This window comes from Mesoplodon bidens (assembly GCF_964165515.1).
Source record: "Mesoplodon bidens genome assembly, chromosome: 20".
NCBI lineage: Eukaryota > Metazoa > Chordata > Mammalia > Artiodactyla > Ziphiidae > Mesoplodon > Mesoplodon bidens.
This window is the reverse complement of record NC_138181.1, coordinates 29,542,673-29,561,819: the sequence shown is the minus strand read 5'-3', so window position 1 is coordinate 29,561,819 and position 19,147 is coordinate 29,542,673. Positions and strand designations below refer to the sequence as shown.

At 45.7% G+C, this 19,147-nt stretch overlaps 1 protein-coding gene across 1 annotated transcript in view; it reads left to right on the top strand.

The window, feature by feature from the left end:
* WWC2 (WW and C2 domain containing 2) overlaps positions 1 to 19,147 on the top strand; it is a 147,764-nt gene that overhangs the window by 108,233 nt on the left and 20,384 nt on the right. The window contains exons 10-16 of the mRNA XM_081220695.1: positions 6,140 to 6,229; positions 7,350 to 7,969; positions 11,156 to 11,285; positions 11,999 to 12,079; positions 12,173 to 12,259; positions 14,982 to 15,174; positions 16,419 to 16,583. Coding sequence (XP_081076821.1) covers positions 6,140 to 6,229; positions 7,350 to 7,969; positions 11,156 to 11,285; positions 11,999 to 12,079; positions 12,173 to 12,259; positions 14,982 to 15,174; positions 16,419 to 16,583 — 1,366 coding nt within the window. The remainder of the gene's footprint in view (positions 1 to 6,139; positions 6,230 to 7,349; positions 7,970 to 11,155; positions 11,286 to 11,998; positions 12,080 to 12,172; positions 12,260 to 14,981; positions 15,175 to 16,418; positions 16,584 to 19,147) is intronic.

The window sequence follows — 19,147 nt, the reverse complement described above, 5'->3', positions numbered from 1 at the left end:
AGACAACTTGCTCCCTTTGATATCACAACAGGTCACAAAATGTTCACTTGGATTTTGTTTGTCAATTGAAACCCTCCTCTGAAGCAGGAGAAAATATAAAGGCAAATGCTTTAAGCAATTTTCTCATCTTTCTGTGGGAAAGTATAAATTGATCATTTAATCTAAAAACTCCAGTCCTGTAGGCAGATCAGCTGGACTCTTAAGCAGGGAACCCCTGTGTGTGTTTGCCGTGAGGACATCTGCACAGCAGCCCTGTGTCCCAGCCTTGCTGACTAATGGTCAGACACCTGTTTACCTGTTTCAGCCATAGACCATGTGGCCCTTTAGAACCACTGCACATCCATCTTTTAGGCCAAAAAGTAAGGACCAGAATGAAGGGAAAGAGATTCACATTTGCGTAACTTCAAGTGACCTGGGAATAAGTTTAAAACACCCACCCATAATCCAGTCACTTTTTTTTTTTTAACTTCTTGGCTTCTTGCCTTCTAATTCCTTGTCCTCTATAAATGTTTAAGGTTGTGTGTCAACATAATATCAAAACATTTGAAAAGTGTGGTGGTGGAGGAGATGCAGGAGGGAAGAACCTCTGACATTCCTGGTGAGGTATTAGCGTGAGCACTTGTTCAACCGTGTGCGTTAAAATGCTGATGGAGATAACACATAGCTACAGCATCACAGCTTTAGGGAGCGTGAAAAAGTATCAAAGGGGGAACCCCCTACACATGACATCCTTTCACCGTCTTAAATAATTCTCATCACCCACCTGCCCCTGCTTCTCCTCCCCTCCCGCTCTGACATCTCTAGAAGGTGTGAGCGAGGCTGGCCAGATAGGGAGCCATCCAACCAAGACCACAAGGAACAAAAAGTAAGGGCGAGAAGGCAGAATTCAGTTGTTTTCCTGAATTACCTTGATGTTGTATGTGAGTGTCTGTGTTTGTGTTTGTGTTTCTTAAATTCCGAGGATAAAAATTTGATAATCATCAGCAAATATGATGAAATGGTTAGCTTTGTGTGGCTCATAGATAAAACACCAGTGATCTTTTGTGTTATGTTGCCCTTAGTAAATGTCATATAATTATACCTGTGTAACATACGGACATCTGACACCTCAGCTGTCCTACTCTGAAGTATCTGAATCCAGGAAGGGCCCTACCAATGGACTTTACATTTTTTCTGGGAGAGGAAGAAAACAGGCGTTTGTTTCTTTGTTTGAATCAGCTTTTACATGCATGATGTCTTGTCTTTTTTTTTTTTTTTTTTTTGGCCAGGCCATGTGACATGTGGGATCTTAGCTCCCCGACCAGGGATCGAACCCGTGCCTCCTGCACTGGGAGCGCAGAGTCCTAACCACCGGACTGCCAGGGAAGTCCCTTGTTTGTCTTTTTTATTAGGGCTGGAGCTTCAAAAATGACTAATGAAGTAACGTTAAAAATATAGTTTAAGTGCCTAGACTTTGGCTTTTATACTTTTGTTTGCACACACATAATAACTGTCAAAATTCCAGCAGAAACAGTAGGCTTGATCTCATCCGGAAGAGGAGCTATAAAATATTTATACAAAATAATTCTCTATCTGGTGAGATCCAGCCATGGGGTTTGAGTCACACAGGGAGTAATGGGGGCCGTCCACAGGTTTGGATGGCCCTCTGACTTACGTCCTCGCATGGGCCCACGTCCCACAATTGAGATCTTAGCAGGAAGGGAAATGTGTATGTTTCATATTTGTGATATGTTGGCTATCTGAGTCATTTGGAAGGGTCAAGTCATTTAGCATTACAGAAAATGGACACCAGCTCCCTCTCTGCTGTCCACAGCCAAAAGCAGAACCCCATGATAAAGCAGGGTAAGGCTGAGGGACTCACACTTTCTTGCTGGAGCAGCTTGCAGTTTTCTCACTGCTATCCTTGGCTGCAAAACGGCCCAGCATTCCCTGTACAAGAGAGCACAACCCCTGCGAAGTGCACCCGGAGTCCTTTGTTTCCCGGTGGGCACAGCACAGTGTGGCTTCGGGCTTTGTTGGTGGTGGTGGTTTTACTTTACTCCCCATATGCGCTCCCCCTTTCCTACCCTTCACCAGCCTCCTCGTTTCTTCCCACTGCCTGTGTATATTCCTGCTGCGCTTGTCGTTGCTGTTGAGCTGAAACAGGGTCATCCCCCCAGCCAGAAGGCCCGAGAAGCCCTCTGCAGGCAGTGTATTTCCTCAGTGCTCCAGCAGGAGGTCGAGGGAGACACCTCTGGGAACTTGACATTCACTGTGTCAGATTTAGTTTCTTCGCAGAGCAAAAGGTGCTTCACCGACCCCAGACCCCCTCCGTTTCTTCTCGGTACCTACACGCCTGTCAGACAAGCACTTGCTGCTTCCCCCAAATTATCCTGTTTTCCACTTACATTGTGGGTTTCTCATTATTTCAGGGGTGGCCTCAGGCGAGATTCTGAGTCATTGCTGAATTTTGGTCTCTGAAGAAGCTAAACTCACATGAATTTTCAGGCGCTGTGTGAGCTCCCAGAGTCCCCCAGCTGTGCCCACCAGCCCCGTCCTAAGTGTCGCCGACTCGCGGGACCGCCCGCGGAGACGGAGCTCGCCCCCTAGTGGTCATAAAGCGCATCGGGAAAGAGAAATAGCTCTCAAATGAAAAAAAGACTTGTTACACATCCTTCTCTTCTTTCCTTACAGTTATTGAAATTCCTTAAACTCTGTGCTTCTCTAAGGCTGATAAGATCTTAACATTGTTCCTTCCTTTTTCACAAATCTTAGGGGTTTTGCCTTGCATCTTGCCAGGGTGTCTTGTTCCTTAATCATATGAATGTTTTTGCCGCTGATTCTAAAAAAGTTCTTATAGCAAGTGGGCGGGGCGTATGAGTGTCATTTATTTTTTAATGGAAAAGGAACTTCTTACTTCTGTAGATGACGTGGAGCTTTCCCCCTCAGGGCACCGGGGGCAGAGGTGGAGGGTGCGAGGGCCCCCTTGTCTTGTCAAGGTCAGCTGGGCAGGGGTGTGGAACAGCGGGACCGTGGGAGGGGTCTTTCGGGGTCAGGTTTCTCACCCAGGAGGAGTAGCAGGACGGGGGCTGGAGAAGGGTGGGGAGAGACAGGGGCGCACCCTCCTGAAGGGGCTGACATCTCAGCAGTTTCTTCTAGTCCCTGGTCCAGAGGAAGTGGGGGAGGTCATTTCCCAGAAAGGATACCAGGAACCAGCTCCCACTGGGAGAGGCTCTGATTCCATCAGAGACAGGAGGTGCAGTGCTTGGCAGAGGACAGCCACAGGGTTGCCGGCAGGGTTTCAGGGAGACATCTCTGGGAACTTGACATTCACTGTGTCAGACTTAGTTTCATCGCAGAGCAAACGGTGCTTCACTGACCCCAGACCCCCTCCGTTTCTTCTCGGTACCTACACGCCTGTCAGACAAGCACTTGCTGCTTCCCCCAAATTATCCTGTTTTCCACTTACATTGTGGGCTTCTCATTATTTCAGGGGTGGCCTCAGGCGAGATTCTGGGTCTTCGTTTCTGTGCGAGGGCTTTCTCTAGTTGCGGTGAGCGGGGGCCACTCTTCATTGCGGTTCACGAGCCTCTCACTGTCGCGGCCTCTCTTATTGCGGAGCACAGGCTCCAGACGCGCAGGCTCAGTAGTTGTGGCTCACGGGCGTAGTTGCTCCGCGGCATGTGGGATCTAACCAGACCAGGGCCCGAACCGGTGTCCGTGCATTGGCAGGCATATTCTCAACCACTGCGCCACCAGGGAAGCCCCCTAATTTTTGACATTCACTAGGCCTCCCCAGGGCCTTCTTTAAGCTTCTTCCAATGACATGTGATCTAGACACCTGCAGGGAGGGGACCGGGGAGGGGCGCCAGGCTTTCCAGGCAGCCTGGGTAGAGGAGGGAGAAAGAGCCCGAGCCTGCCCTCCAGGAGATTAGGGTCCAACTGGGGAACACAGGCCAGGCCTCAGTTCAAAGCAACCGGGAAAGGGCTGGAAGGCCAGCACCTGAGCCATCGCCAGAGGAGGGCATGGGGGACCATCACATGTGACTGACTGGAATGGGAAAGATTTGGATTTAAATTTCAGCATGAAACACACTGTGTTGCCCCGAAGCCTCCTTACCATACCAGAAAAGCCTTCATTTGTGTGTGTGGGACTTGGTTTTAAAACTTACTTCAAAAGTATTGCTCCGGGCTTCCCTGGTGGCGCAGTGATTAAGAGTCTGCCTGCCGATGCAAGGGACATGGGTTCGTGCCCCGGTCTGGGAAGATCCCACATGCCGTGGAGCGGCTGGGCCCGTGAGCCATGGCCACTTAGCCTGCGTGTCCAGAGCCTGTGCTCCACAACGGGAGAGGCCACAACAGTGAGAGGCCCGCATACCGCAAAAAAAAAGAAAAAGTATTGCTCCTATATCAGGAGACATGGGTTTTAGTAGATTCGGGGACTTTCTCTGGACCTTTATGTACCTTCTAATTCAGTTAATCTACTTTGAATTCATATTTTTTCCTGGTTGAGTTTTAGTTTATATTTAAGAGATTAAAAAAAATTAAGGGGCTTCCCTGGTGGCACAGTGGTTGACAATCTGCCTGCCAGTGCAGGGACACGGGTTCGGGCCCTGGTCTGGGAAGATCCCACATGCTGCGGAGCAACTAGGCCCGTGAGCCACAACTACTGAGCCTGAGCGTCTGGAGTCTGTGCTCCACAACGAGAGAAGCCACGACAGTGAGAGGCCCACGCACCGCGATGAAGAGTGGCCCCCGCTCGCCGCAACTAGAGAAAGTCCTCGCACAGAAACGAAGACCCAGCACAGCCAAAAATAAAATAAATAAATAAATAAAAATTTAAAAGCTTAAAAAAAAAATTAGGGACCGGACTCCTTTTCAAAATACACGTTTGAAAGCTGTGCATTAAGAATTTATCACCCTTTGAAGTAACAAACAAAATGACAAAAATTACTTTTTTATTTTAACATATAATGAAATTGTGTTGGTGACGCATCAAAGGATAGTATAAGTATACTATAAGTAAAATATGGGCATGTTTCCTCCCTGCCTAAAACATACATAACATTTCAAAGAGGTTGAAAATTAGGAAAGTTTTATTTTTCTCCAAAGAAGAGTAGCTAATTTTTGTATCGGCACCTTGCAGGGCACGCTGAGGCTTTGAACGCGGGAGACTGGCTTTGCTGTCTGCAGAGACCTTTCACATACGTAGCTCCATCTAATCCCTTGAACAGCCTTAGCAGGTGGACACAGTCGGATTATAATCACCATTTTGCAGATGAGGAAGCTGAGACCCGCGATGAAGTGACTTGCCTTAGGGACAGATGAGTAAGACCGGAAACCGTGGTGGTTTTCTGGGTCCCGTTCTGCTCATTTCAATGACGTCTAAAAATCCTGACACAGACAGTATGCTTGATGTATTTAAAAATGGCTTACTCAAGTACACAATTCCATAATACTCAGATTTTTTTTCTAAAAGATCCTCATAAAAGCGTGTTCAGCTGAATGTGGATGAAATTTCATGAAAATCCAGTACAGGTGATGAGAGGTGCCGTTGATGGGAAAGGAAATCACTCCTATGTCTTTTTCTTGCTTAAACAGTTAAGCCCAAATTAGCTCACACCGGCAATATGGACTAATTTGTTTCTTAATTGCCAAAATTCTCATCAAAATAAGATTGGAATTTTTATCACTAGCTATGATTTTGCAACAGCCCTTACCAAATCCAGTACTCAGATGATCTTTTCTAATTCCCTGTTATTGCAGTCAAATGTTTTAGTAACGGAAGCTGAAGTCACAAGCCTGCAGAAGGATCTTTAATCTTTGTTCGGCTTTTTTGTTGTTCTTTTCCTCCCCACTGTCTTTCCCTAACTTGTAAGAGCGTGAGGTTTTCTTACCCATTTAAGAAAATTGTAGAATACCAAAATTTTACAGGTTCTCAGTAGCGCTGGCCATTTGGTACAGCTCTCCCCGTTCGCTCAGTGGCCGTGGACAGCTCTGCCCACTTTCCTTCTGGCAGGTGGCTCTGTTTTCTCTGTGTCGAGTTCATTTGGATCTCACAAGGGGAAAATAATAAGGATCTTTCTTTTCTTTCAGAATCTTTCTTTTCCTGCTTGATCATAGTTATGTGAAAATAAATTCATTTCTTTTTCTTGTCTAGATTGAAATTGGAAGAGCGAAGGAAAGAGCTGCTACAGAAACTTGAAGAAACTACTAAATTAACTACGTATCTGCATTCACAACTTAAAAAGTAAGCCTGTTCGGTTCTTGAGGGGAAAATTTTTCTTGACTGCATTCAGGCATGTTGTAGTTCATCTTTGATTACTTTTCTCTTTATTTTCAATGACTTAAAAGTAGGAAAATTGGGGCTTCCCTGGTGGCGCAGTGGTTGGGGGTCCGCCTGCCGATGCAGGGGGCGCGGGTTCGTGCCCCGGTCTGGGAGGATCCCACGTGCCGCGGAGCGGCTGGGCCCGTGAGCCGTGGCCGTTGGGCCTGCGCGTCCAGAGCCTGTGCTCCCCAGCAGGAGAGGCCACGACAGTGAGAGGCCCACATACCACAAAAAAAAAAAAAAAAAAAAAAAAGTAGGAAAATTGTTATACTAATACAATTAAAACTCAGATGACCAAATTTAAAGTTGCAGGGATTTGGGTTTGGGTTTTTTTTGTTTCATGAATCCCAAGGTCCTTTTTGGAATATGTTTGAAATGTGTTGGGAAGAAGATATATTTCAACTATCAGGACATACTTAGGAAAATGACATTTCTCCACGTCATCCCTTCTTTTAAAAAGGGAAGGTGGGACCCAGACCAACCTAAATAAATAAATAAATAAATAAATAAATCAGTGAATGGAAGGTGGGGGAGATTTGCCCTAAAACAGCCACAGATTCATTCCTGAAATATACATAGAGGAGGAAGACGAGTGAGCCCAGGGGCCTTTGTCTTTAGAAGCTGGCCTCTTCTTTTCTCAAAATAAAAAGTTTGATTCTTTAAAAGTAAAGTCACTGCATTAACCCTTCATGCTGTTTATACCTCCCGCCCACTTCTGTATTTTTTAATTGCATAATTGCTTCTGGATATTTATGCAGATAGATTTATCAATAGGTATTTGATCCCTTTTTAGATTTTTTGTAACTTTTGCACAAGGGGGATGATTTTTAATGAGCAGGATTGCTGCTTAAAGAGTCTTTTAGAGAGTCAGGTTGGAAACACTCACGAATAAGCATGGAAGCGTGTGGGGGACAGCACGTCCTCTCACCCCGGTCGTTGACTCCGCTCTTTGGTGTCACTGGGTTTCTTCCCTCTCGGCCCGAGGAGCCGGCAGGGGTTTCCGCGTCGTCCCGGTTTTCACAGGTGTGCTTTCCCCTCCCAGCCTCTCCGCCAGCACCCTGTCCATGTCGTCCGGGAGCAGCCTGGGCTCCCTGGCCTCCAGCCGGGGGTCTCTGAACACGTCCAGCAGAGGGTCCCTGAACTCCCTCAGTTCCAGCGAGCTCTACTATACCAGTCAGGGTGACCAGCTGGACCCGGATTATCAGTATAAACTGGACTTCCTCCTGCAGGAGAAAGGTGGTTACATTCCTTCCGGACCCATCACCACCATCCACGAACACGAAGTGGCCAAGTCCCCCAGCCAGCCTGGCCAGAGCGGTCCCTGCGGGGCAGCGGCCGCGGCCCCGGGCCACGCTCCCGCCCTGACCGAGGCCCCCAAGTCCGTGACGTCCCTGTCCTCCCGGTCCTCCCTCTCCTCCCTGTCCCCGCCTGGCTCTCCCTTGGTCTTAGAAGGCACGTTCCCCCTGTCTCCCCACGACGGCCCTCTCCATCAGTTCTCTGCTGACTTTGAGGACTGTGAATTGAGCAGCCACTTTGCAGACATCGGCCTTGGAGAAGACCAGCTGTTGCTGGACTCTGACCCGGGAGGAGTGCCCCCGTCTCTCTCAGAGGATAAGGACCTCGCCGAATGTGCCAGGGAGCTGCCACATGAAGGGCCTGCAGGTAAATGGAGACCCTTGCTCTCACGTACCCCTCTTGACCGTTTCAAGGAGAGTGATTGGAGATTACTTTTTCCATGGAAACAAAGGGTATATGTCCCCATTCTCTTTCTGCTGCTCTTTTTTCATTTTGGCTTCATTTGGGAAAGAATTTTTATGGATAAACCTACACATTTTTTCTTTATCAAATGCAAATCCCCTTGCGTATTTGATAGATTTAATCACTGAGCATCCATTCCGTTGTGTAGAACCCCACTGTGTACGGCATCTGCCCGGGAACACATTTTGTGAACCTACTTCGTGCTTCCAAATAGGTTCTGGTTCTGAAATAGCGAGAAAGGGAAGAGGACCTTCTTTTCAAATTTGGCCTAAAACAGATGAAAACCAAGGCAATTAGCATACCAGCTAATGAGTACCAAGGTTCAATGTTTAGCTTGCTGTGGGAATTCTATATAAATACGATGAGTTTTGTTTCATGCCGGACTCTCCCTCTCTGCGGAAAGTTAATGGGGAGAAAGCCGGTTCCCATGCGTGGTGTCACCCTGCCCTCTTCTGGCCACGGGACTAGTTGCAGCCCAAGAAAGCGCAGTGGCCTGAGTTCTTAGTATCTGTGCTCACAGAGACCCAAACAGAGGGAGAATTTAATATTTTTAATTGTTTACCTTTGCAAGGCAGAAGGTTTTACTATACTAGATGTGGTTGTAAGGAGAACGGGATGGTACCTTGTTTGGCAAATGATCGCAGTTGGGCTCCGAGGAGCCAGCCCCAAACCAAATGAGAAACAAAGTCCAGCGCTGGTCCCAGGAGGCCTGCTCAGAGCCACACAGGCCCCTGCGCATCCACAGCGCAGGAGAAGACAGGCTCTTTAGAAGTATTTTCCTGCTGTTTCCGTAAGCATATTTATTTTGTACTCTTGGTCCTAGGAATTCTAAGTATCAATTGATTGGCTGTTTCAAATGGTTAAAGAGGTAAAGGGATCCATCTCGTTTGTGTGGTTTCCAATACTGCAGACTGAACCACTGCCTGCCAGGGGCCTGGGGCAGAGACAGAGTGCAGGAGATGCTGTGTGGTTTGTGTGCTGCCTGCCTGGCAGGTGCCAACAAGTGATGTGTTATTGGAATAACAACCGCAAAGAAAATGGCACAGGAACGCTGCTTACCTAATGGCTCCAGCAAAGCAGAAACCTGCCTTGGGGCCTCGCGTGTGGCCCGGTACGTGCTGCCCCTGAAGCCAGCCCGGACCGCCCTCGCGTCGCAGTGGCCCCGCAGGCCGGCCGTGTTCCGGCGAGCACGTTACCCGGTCTCTCAGGCTTGTTGTTCCTCATCTGCAAAGCGGGCACGAGGCAGGATCTACCTTGTGGGACGCTGGCAGGGTTAGTGCTCTCATAACGCATCGGAAGCACCCAGCCGTGCCTGGTTCTCGGCTCTCAGGTCACAGTCATTAATATTAACTGTGTGACACTGAGGAATACAAAAACTCTGCTAAACCCGGCTCCTGTCACAAACCAGCGACATTCAGGAAAGGAGGACAGAGCAAGGGAGAGAGAAGGAAGAAGGCGGAGTGGCTTTCACGCCACCCTTCTGTGCTTCGGACTGGAAGGACCTGACGGCTCTTGAGCATTTCAAAGCTGCTTTTGCTCTTCATGTACTTGGACTGTTCTCTAGTGACCACTTGTCCACGTTCAGTCCGTTTGGAGGGGCCAGTGGATGAGGCTGCATGCTGGCGAAGCAGGAGACGAGGAACCTCCCGGGGTCTGCCCTGCCCGGCCGTCCTGAGGCCCCGACGTCTCTGCGCTTCCCGCAGCGTCCGCCGCCTCGCTCCCTACCCTTGACCTGCTCCCGTGTCTGTCCGAGGGGTCTGTGCCTGCAGAACGGGATCTCCAGAGTGTCCATGAAACAACTTTTAACTTTTTAAATGCACGTTCGTTAGAACACAGCTGTTAAAAAGTCACCCTAGGGGAAAATAGATCCAAGAGCTTGGTTTGCAAGTAATATTCAGTTTCACATGTGAAAGCAACCGAAAGCATATATTGAACCCTAGAGACTAATTCTCTCCAGGCCAGGTCAGCGACACTCGGTCTGTGGGGGGGATGTCTGACCTTGGCATGGGGGCAGGTGGCTCACGATAGTGACACTGGCCACCTCGTCAGTGCCCTAGACTCTTGTTCAGCTAAAGTTGAGTTCCTTTTATATACATTGGACTGTCCAGCACCGGTCCCTGCTGGATGGCAGAAATCAAGTTGGAATAACTCCGAAGTCCTTCCGCAGTCAGTCTCTGTCATTGTCAAAGTCAATTTCAGGCTGCTGTGGTTATTCCTGGGGGAAATCAATAAATCATGTCATCACCTTCACCCCTCACAAAGCGGGGTGGGCGGAGAGAAGGCACTTCATCATCGGGGAAAAAGCATTCCCACTGCCAGAAATAAAAGGGAAAATGCAGCAATCAAGCCTGTAATCTGAAGCCTTAAAATTTAAACATCGTAACAAGATGTAAAGTCATGACTCAGAAGGGGGGCGAAATGCATACCAATATGGATCCCGCTAGCCTACCTAAGGATGAAAGAACGCCATGGGCTTGCAACCTATTACACAGGAACAGAGCTTGAAATGAAGCTCCCTGCTCTCTGCAGGTTTGCCGGAGTATGAATATGAGTCAGAGATAAAAGTTTAGTGGTCGTTGGTGAAGATTCAGTAGCACAAAGTTTTTAATGGTATTAGCCAGTGAGGAATTCTGTAAGTCAAAGACTCTCTCTTTAATTTCTATTAGAGCAGCAGCTCAGGAGGAGGCTGGAGAGAAGGGGCGAGCGAAAGAGGCAGAAACCTTTCTCTCCACTGAGCGCTAGAAGCTCTCTTACAGAAACGTTTCCAGTACTTGAGGGAGGCAGACAGCTTCTCACCCCCGACTGTGTTCTCTGCAGCGAGTACTGAGAAGGGGGAGGCAAGGGGAGAAAGTGTGCAATTGATCCCTTCCCTTAAAATATCCAGGACAGAGGAATAGCCGATTCTTTCTCAAATAACTGGCATCCCAGGAATCTTATAAGTCGAAGTGCCTGGAATCCTTCACTTCTGTCGATTTGAATAGTAGCATCCTTGATTCTCAGGTCGAAAGTTTATTTTGGATTTCTCAGAACCAAACCATGTGTGCATTTTGTACTTAACTTTTTCTAATTAGCGCTGTCTCCCCTCCCTAGATGTGGAAAAATCATTACCAAAAAGGAGAGGAATCCACTTGCTTGGGGAGAAAACCACTTGCGTGTCGGCTGCGGTCTCGGATGAGTCCGTGGCTGGGGACAGCGGTGTCTACGAAGCTTTCGTGAAACAGTAAGGACCCAGCCCGGTGCCCCCTCCGTGCAGCTGGGTGTCGGGTGACAGACCGGGAGCGCACTGCCCTTAGTCCACTCTCTGCAGGGGAAAGGGCTTTAGGCATTAAAGAAGTGGCAGGCTGAAAATTGCAGGGATACCAGAACATCCCATCAGCAGGGAAGTGAGGAACAGGCCGATGTGCTCAGACAGCCGAGCCTCTTAGAGACGTAAACTCGTTTTTAATGAGAGCATTGCAGGGCTTGCCCAGTGCCTGTTTGGCGCGTCGTGAAGCGTTTTGTGTATGCAGGTTTTGGAAAGCCTTGTGTATCTGGGGTGCCGTACACCCCGGGGAGGCTCTGGAAGCCCAGGCACCAGAAAGTCATCCCCCTCAAGGCCCAGGCGCAGACTCCTCTTGACAAGCTGAAGCAAGACTTTTAAAAGTGAGCTTGCACTGGGGTCAGGTCCACTGGCTAGTAGAGGAGTGCTGTTTTTTGTTTTGTTTTTAGCTCTGCCGTGTGGCTTGTGCGGTCTTAGTCCCCTGCCCAGGAATGGAACCTGTGCCCCCTGCTTTGGGAGTGCAGAGTCTTAACGACTGGACCACTAGTGAAGTCCTGAGGAATTCTGTTAGTTCAGGTTTCCATTCAGAATCAGTAAGTGGCAGACAGCAGCCGTAGCTCTGCATGTTTCCGTTCACAAACGTTCAGCTGCACCTGCTATTTCCCTGCCCCCAGGCCCAGTGAAGTCGAAGATATTCCATACAGTGAGGAGGATGTCGCCGTCACGGAGACGGCCCAGGTGCAGATCGGACTCAGGTGCGGACGTGCGTAGGAAGGGGCGCGTCTCGACTCCGCGCGGTGACAAGTGGCCCGTACCCTTCCTTATCTCATCAGCTTTTCTTTTGACAGATATGATGCAAAAAGGTCAAGTTTCATGGTGATTGTAGCACAACTCCGAAATCTTCATGCCTTCCTGATACCTCACACTTCAAAAGTGTAAGTAAAATCAGTGGAGGACAAATCAAAGAACTTAAAATTTTCCGTATGAGAATTTTGCATCATAAGGTAGCAATTCATCCAAGTGAAGATGTGAGAAAGACATAGCAGGACTGATTGTGTCTTTTTTTTTTTTTTTTTTTATTGCGGTACCTGGGCCTCTCATTGTCGTGGCCTCTCCCGTTGCGGAGCACAGGCTCTGGACGCGCAGGCTCTGTGGCCATGGCTTACGGGCCCAGCCGCTCCGCAGCATGTGGGATCTTCCCGGACCTGGGCACGAACCCGCGTCCCCTGCATCGGCAGGCAGACTCTCAACCACTGTGCCACCAGGGAAGCCCCCTGATTGTGTCTTAATCAGCACTAGATAAAGGCGAAGAGGGGGTGATATGGGCCGATCCCCTCCTTTCGTTTTATGAACCGTGCAGGGAGGAGGGAGGGCATATGGGGGAGTGGCTTGATCACCCCAGAGAGCCCACTTCCCAGCACTGAGGTTAGGGATACCTGTCGGTAGTATTCAGGGAGGACCGGCTGGCGATACTATCCATGACTTCTCCCTCCTGATAAGTACGCTGAGATCTCGGAGCACACTGTGGACAGCCTTTTAATCTTCCAGTGGCCTGTCAGGGAAAAGACAGATCTGCCAGGGATCGAATGTGTGAACAGGGAGAGCCAACCTGCAAGTCCAGGCAAAACTACAGAATCCCCCAAGAACACGAACTCGCATGAAGCCCCTGATGTCGGGATGGGGCCGGCGGCAAATGCCCCGCCTCAGCCAGAGCAGGGCACACACAGGAAGTCACAGGTGCCCTCCAGAGTGCGAGGACAGGCCTCTTTTCCCGGCTGCCCTGCGGTCGCTTGTCTGCCTGGCCTGACCCTTCCTGAGTGCATGGCAACGTGTTCTTAAACCCGTAACGAAAGCCTTGGCCTAAATATTGGCACTGCTCAAGACAACTAGCATGAAATATCCTCAGAATCGTTGTTTCTTTCTCCTAACGTCAAACCTTTTTTTTTGATTATTAATGACGACAAGCAGAGTTGATTCATCAGCAGGTTGGCGGCGGCCACAGGGTCTCTGTGAGTGACCCCCAACCCCTCCCCAGCAGCAGAACGAGAGGAAAAGCACCCCAACCTTCCTTCCCCAACGCCTTTGGTTCCTAACCCTGTAAAACCTCACTTTCTTCACTTGGAACCATTTGAGGATGGTGTGAGTGGTTAGGCCACCGGGACAAGGTGAACTGAGTCTGGAGAAACAGAACATCCCGTCCCTCCCGCCCACCTCTCTCAAATACCTCCCTTTGTTGCTTTTCCATGAAGGCAGGGAAAGAAGATTTCTTCTGCTGCATCTCCAGCCTTAACGACCGTGGCCCAGGGTCCACTAGGTTTTTAATGCTCAATCTCCATAATCGATGTTGATACAAAATAGAAATAATATGGCCTTCCTCAGTTCTTCATGTGAATTTACAGTTTTTATAATTGGAGAAAGATGCTCTTTAGAATATGAATTAGAAAGCCTGGAAATGGGGGAGTGGGGAGGGATTTAATGGGTGTTCTCTTTCTGGTATTTAAAAGAAGATACCTCATGCTGTTTCCAGGAATTACCAATCCTCATGTAATGCGTTCTCAGAAAACTCACTTTTAAAGTAGTATTACTACCAAACGTAAAATAGATAGCTAGTGGGAAGCAGCCCCATGGTACAGGGAGATCAGCTCGGTGCTTTGTGACCACCTAGAAGGGTGGGCTAGGGAAGGTGGGAGGGAGACACAAGAGAGAGGGGATATGGGGATATATGTATACGTATAACTGATTCACTTTGTTATACAGCAGAAACTAACACACCCTTGTAAAGCAATTATACTCCAATAAAGATGTTTTAAAAAAAGGGTAAAAAAATAAATAAATAAAATAAAGTAGTATTAGAAGTTATTGTTTTTCTCTGACTCTTCCTCTAAATATGACAAAGCATAAAACAGTTTGTCATATCTGAGACTCCTGAGATGCTAGGCAGTGCTTTTTCTTTTTTTATTTTTTTTTGCGGTACGCGGGCCTCTTACTGTTGTGGCCTCTCCCGTTGCTCACGGGCCCAGTCGCTCCGCGGCATGTAGGATCCTCCCGGACCGGGATACGAACCCACGTCCCCCACACCAGCAGGTGGACTCTCAACCACTGCGCCACCAGGGAAGCCTGGCGGTGCTTTTTTTGAACTGTTAAAATTCATCTGTTTTAAATTGTCTTAACAATGTGCTACTAGTGTTTCTTTTCCTCTAGTAGGATAATGTACTCCATTCCTGGGGAATGACCATCAGCAGTTCTTGTTTAATAGGCAGGATGAGTGTTCTTTGGGACAAAGTCACCCGTGTCTACTTGGTGTGTTCCTGCTTTCCCAGGTTCAGATGGCAGTCACTGTGGAATTGTCAGGACACGGGCACGTGGGACGTAAATCCGTCTGCCCCGTGGTCTTCGTTCCTCTCACTTCCCTACCACGTGCCTTTGCTGCAGCCCCGGGGCGGGCGGCAGGCTCAGCCTTGCATGATCCGGAGCACCGGCGGGTTAAGAACAGAGCCTCTGTGCCCCTGAGCATGACGACCGTGGTGGCAGCAGAGCTCTGGGTTGAGATGAAGTCCGTGTCCCTGTGCTTCTCTCCCAGGCAGATAATGTCAGACACCAGCTGTGAATCCAATCTAATTGACCCAGTGAAACCCAGTTCATCCTCGTTCTTTGCAGATACTTTAGAGTCGCTCTGCTTCCCTCCTCAACTGATGTCAGCTGCCTGTTTAGAACGAAAGTCCATCCAGCCGCGGAGTCCCTGTTATTCAGTGATGTGTTCAGAGTGGCCATCTCCCAGACAGCCCTGCAGCAGAAGACACTGAGGGTGGATCTGTGCTCTGTCAGTAAACACCAAAGGGAAGAGTGCCTGGTAGGACTTTTCATCATCTCCATCATCAGATCACACTGTCGGATATTCTGAGAATGATTTTCTAGTTGTTGTTTTGCCAGCCTCGATACTTCTACCAATCTGCCCAATGCCTCAGACACACCCAACAGTGGCTTCATTTTTTATATGAAGTAGTGATTTCTGGTTTCCATTCTCTTATTCCAGACCTTTCAAATTTGGTTAGAAATTATGATTCCCTGTAAAATCTACTTTTTATTTCTAACCTTTAGATAAAGAAGAACGTTGACCTCTGTTATGACCATCACTGTGGAGTATGCTTATTATTCCCAATACAAGTCTGGTGCTGGGTGTTTTGTATACATTATCTCATTTAATCCTCTTGACAATCTTATGAAAAGGGTATGATGACCCCTATTTTCAGATGCAGAACTGCTTAGAGAAGTAATGCATCCAAGGTCACACAGCTCATCAATGATGGATAGATATCAAAAGGACATCCCACACCTAATTGACTGCTACAGATTTAAGCAGGACACTGAGTATAGTTCCTTCATTCAGCTCGTTCTCCCAGCCATGGTGTTAGAGCTTCTAGGAAGTCTTAAGTGCTACTGTTTAGAGCAATAGGATATTTAAATACTAATGCAGAAGACTTCACACATAACTAATAGCAAGTTTAACACATCATTGTGCACAATGACCAGAGCAGCATTACATACCAGTAGAGTTTCATAAGGTGTTCAAACGCAGGTGTCTAGAGGTGTGCCCAGGTGTTCAAGAAACACTGCAGTCTCCAGTTGAAACCCGTGTAGTTCTAGGGTCAACCGTAATCCCAATCTAAAAACCAACCCTGGGATTCTTTTGTGGTCCACTTATACACAGATTTTTTTTTTTTCACTAAATTCACACTATAGTACTACATGATCCGTGGTTGGTTGAATCTGGGCATGTGGAACCTGACACGTGGAGGGCCAACTGTAAAGGTAGACATGGATTTTCGACTGCAGGATCAGGGGTGGTGTTGGCGTCCCTAACCCCACACTGTTCAAGGGTCGGCTATATTTCTTATTTAGTCACACCGGAAAATATAAGACATTGCCAGGTTTTAAAAAAAAATCCACCAGTGCTATATATCATGAGTATTGCTTTTTTTTTTTTACCTTAAAACAAGCTTGTCCAGTAATCATAATTATATCAGAGGGAGCAAATATGAATTGAAACATTTTATTTTCTCTTGTTTTTTCTTCTTTTCCTTTCGTTTCACATAGGCGGGAACTCAGATCAGCCTGGCAGATTTACCCTTTTCCAATGAGATTTTCACTCTGTGGTATAACTTGCTTCCTTCAAAGCAAATGCCCTGCAAAAAGAACGAAGATGAAACTGAGGATTCAGTATTTCAACCAAGCCAGCCGCTAGTAGATTCTATAGACTTGGTGAGTCAGAGTTGGAGAAACACATCTAATTAAGACATTTAGATCTGCAGTCCATCTGAAATTAATCTTTGTGCAAGGTTTGAGGTAGGGGTCAAGATTGTTTTTTACCCATATGATAGCCAGTTGACCCAGGATTGTTTGTTGAAAATACTTCCTTTCCTAGCTGCACTGCACTGTCACTTTTGTCATAAGTCAGATATCCTCTGCGTGTGTAGTCTGTTCCTGAACTTTCTATTCTGTTCCGTTGACTTAGTCATCTATCTCTGTAGACAGTACTGTGCTTTTTCAAAGTGAAGGCTTTCAATAATTCATCATTTAGAATGGTTTTTCTGAGGCTGTTTACAGATAATTGCTATCAGATTAAGGAAGTTTCCTTCTCTTTCCAGTTTGCTAAGAGCTTTATTATACATGGATATTGAATTTTATCAAGCATTTTTACTGTATCTCTTAAGAAGATTACGTGGTTATCTTCTTAAGGTTATTCTGTTAATGTAGTGGATTATACATTGATTGACTTTTGAATGTTAAATTGCCCTTGGATTCCTGGAATAAAACAGACTTCATTGTGGTGTATTTTATATGAATTTTTATACATATTCAATCATAGAGAATATTGAGACTGGCATGTGTTCAGTTTTAGTAGAAGTTCCACGTGCTCTTGAAAAGTGTGTATTTTCTGCAGGTCAAGTTTGTTCATTTTACTTTTCAAATCTTCTGCATTTACTGGTTTTTCAATTTGCTTATTTTGTCAATTATTAAGAGGTATAATAAAATCTCCAATTTGTGATTATAAATGTCTCTTTCTCCTTTTAGTTCTATTAATCTTTGCTTTATGTATTTTGTATCCAGGCTATTAGGTGAATATAAATTTAGCACTATGTTGTATCTTTCTGTTCAACTGACCTTTTTATCATTATAAATTATCCCTCTTTATCTCTAATGACCCTTTTTGTCTGGTATCAGTAAAGCTGTATCAGTTCTTTTTTGGCTAGCATTTGCATGGTTTACCTTTTATTATTCTTTTACTTTCAACCTTTCTGAGTTCTTATATTTAAAGTGTTTCACCTGTAAGCAGTACTTAGTTGGTTTTGATTTCTTATCCAGTTTTTAAATCTTCATCTTTTAATTGAAATATTTCATTTATTTACACTTAATGCTATTAGTGATATATTTGGCTTTGAACCTGTCATCTTACTCTTTGTTTTCTTTTAGTCCTATCTCTGTTTCTTTTTTTCCTTCTTTTGGATTAATCAAGTATTTTTAAATTTTGGTTTTTCCTTCTCTTAGACCATTAGTATTACAGTCTTTTCTTTTTTGCTGTTTCCCTGATGATTACATCATGCATCCTTGACTTAGAAACTGTGTTAAATTAATGCTTTTGCTTTTTTTCAGACAGCGCAAAGATTTTTTTTAATTGAAATATATTTTAATTAATGTATTTTTAATTGACATATATACACTAATATGTATAAAATGGATAACTAATAAGAACCTGCTGTATAAAACAATAAATAAAATAAAATTCAAAAATTCCAAAAAAAAAAAAGAAAGCAGCTGTTGGATTGCCTAAGGTAAAACTCATGGACGTATAATATTCTCTCCTGTAAGATTACTTATAAGAGAAATAGTGCTAGGGAAAATAGGTGGATGCAATGAAAAACAAATTAGGACTCAAAGTGAAACGTGTAAAAATTTAAACAGCCTGATATTTTAAAATTTCTATATAATAAGAAGGCTTCATTGACAACTCTGTGTGTGTGTGTGTGTGTGTGTGTGTGTGTGTGTGTGTGTTTAACAAGCAACACTGCCCAGTTGGTCCAACAGTGTGGAAGAATTGACACTGATATGCCATCAAACAAACACCTTTCTCAAGACATTTTCATTTGCTCCATCCCTAAAAAAAAAACAAAAGAAAAAGAAAAGAAATACATTATTTTTTTTTTGATGTGCAAAGATTTTTAAAGACTTAACTCCATGATTCCCTTTCTTCCTTGTGTGCAATTATTGGTCATATATTTTAGTTACATTTATTCTAAATCCCACAAGACATTATTATTATTGTTTTATTGACAATCAGTATTTATTTAGATTTTCCTATATCTTTACTCTTTCTGATGTATTCTTTTCCTTTCTGCATTATTGTGCTTCCAGTTTGGGTCATTTTCCTTCTGCCTGGAGAATTTCCTTTAGTATTTCTTTTAGTACAGGTCTATCAGCATCTTTGTTTTGATTTCATTTGTGAAGGACTTTTTTTCCTGCATATTCAGAATTCTAAGTGAATAATTATTCCTCTGAACACATTAAAAATAACATGTCATCTGGTTTCCACTGATTCTGTTCAGCTGATGGAGGGGTCTAATTGTTGATCCTTAAAAGGTATTACATCTTTTTTCTTTCACTGTTTGTAAAATTTCCTCTTTTTCTTTGATTTTCAGCAATTTCACTCTGATGTGCTAATGTGTTTTTCTTTGTGTTTATCCTAGGGAAATTCTCCATTGTTTCATTAGTTTTCTTGAACATATTAATTATAAAGTTTTTAATTCCTTTTCTAAATAACTGTAGTA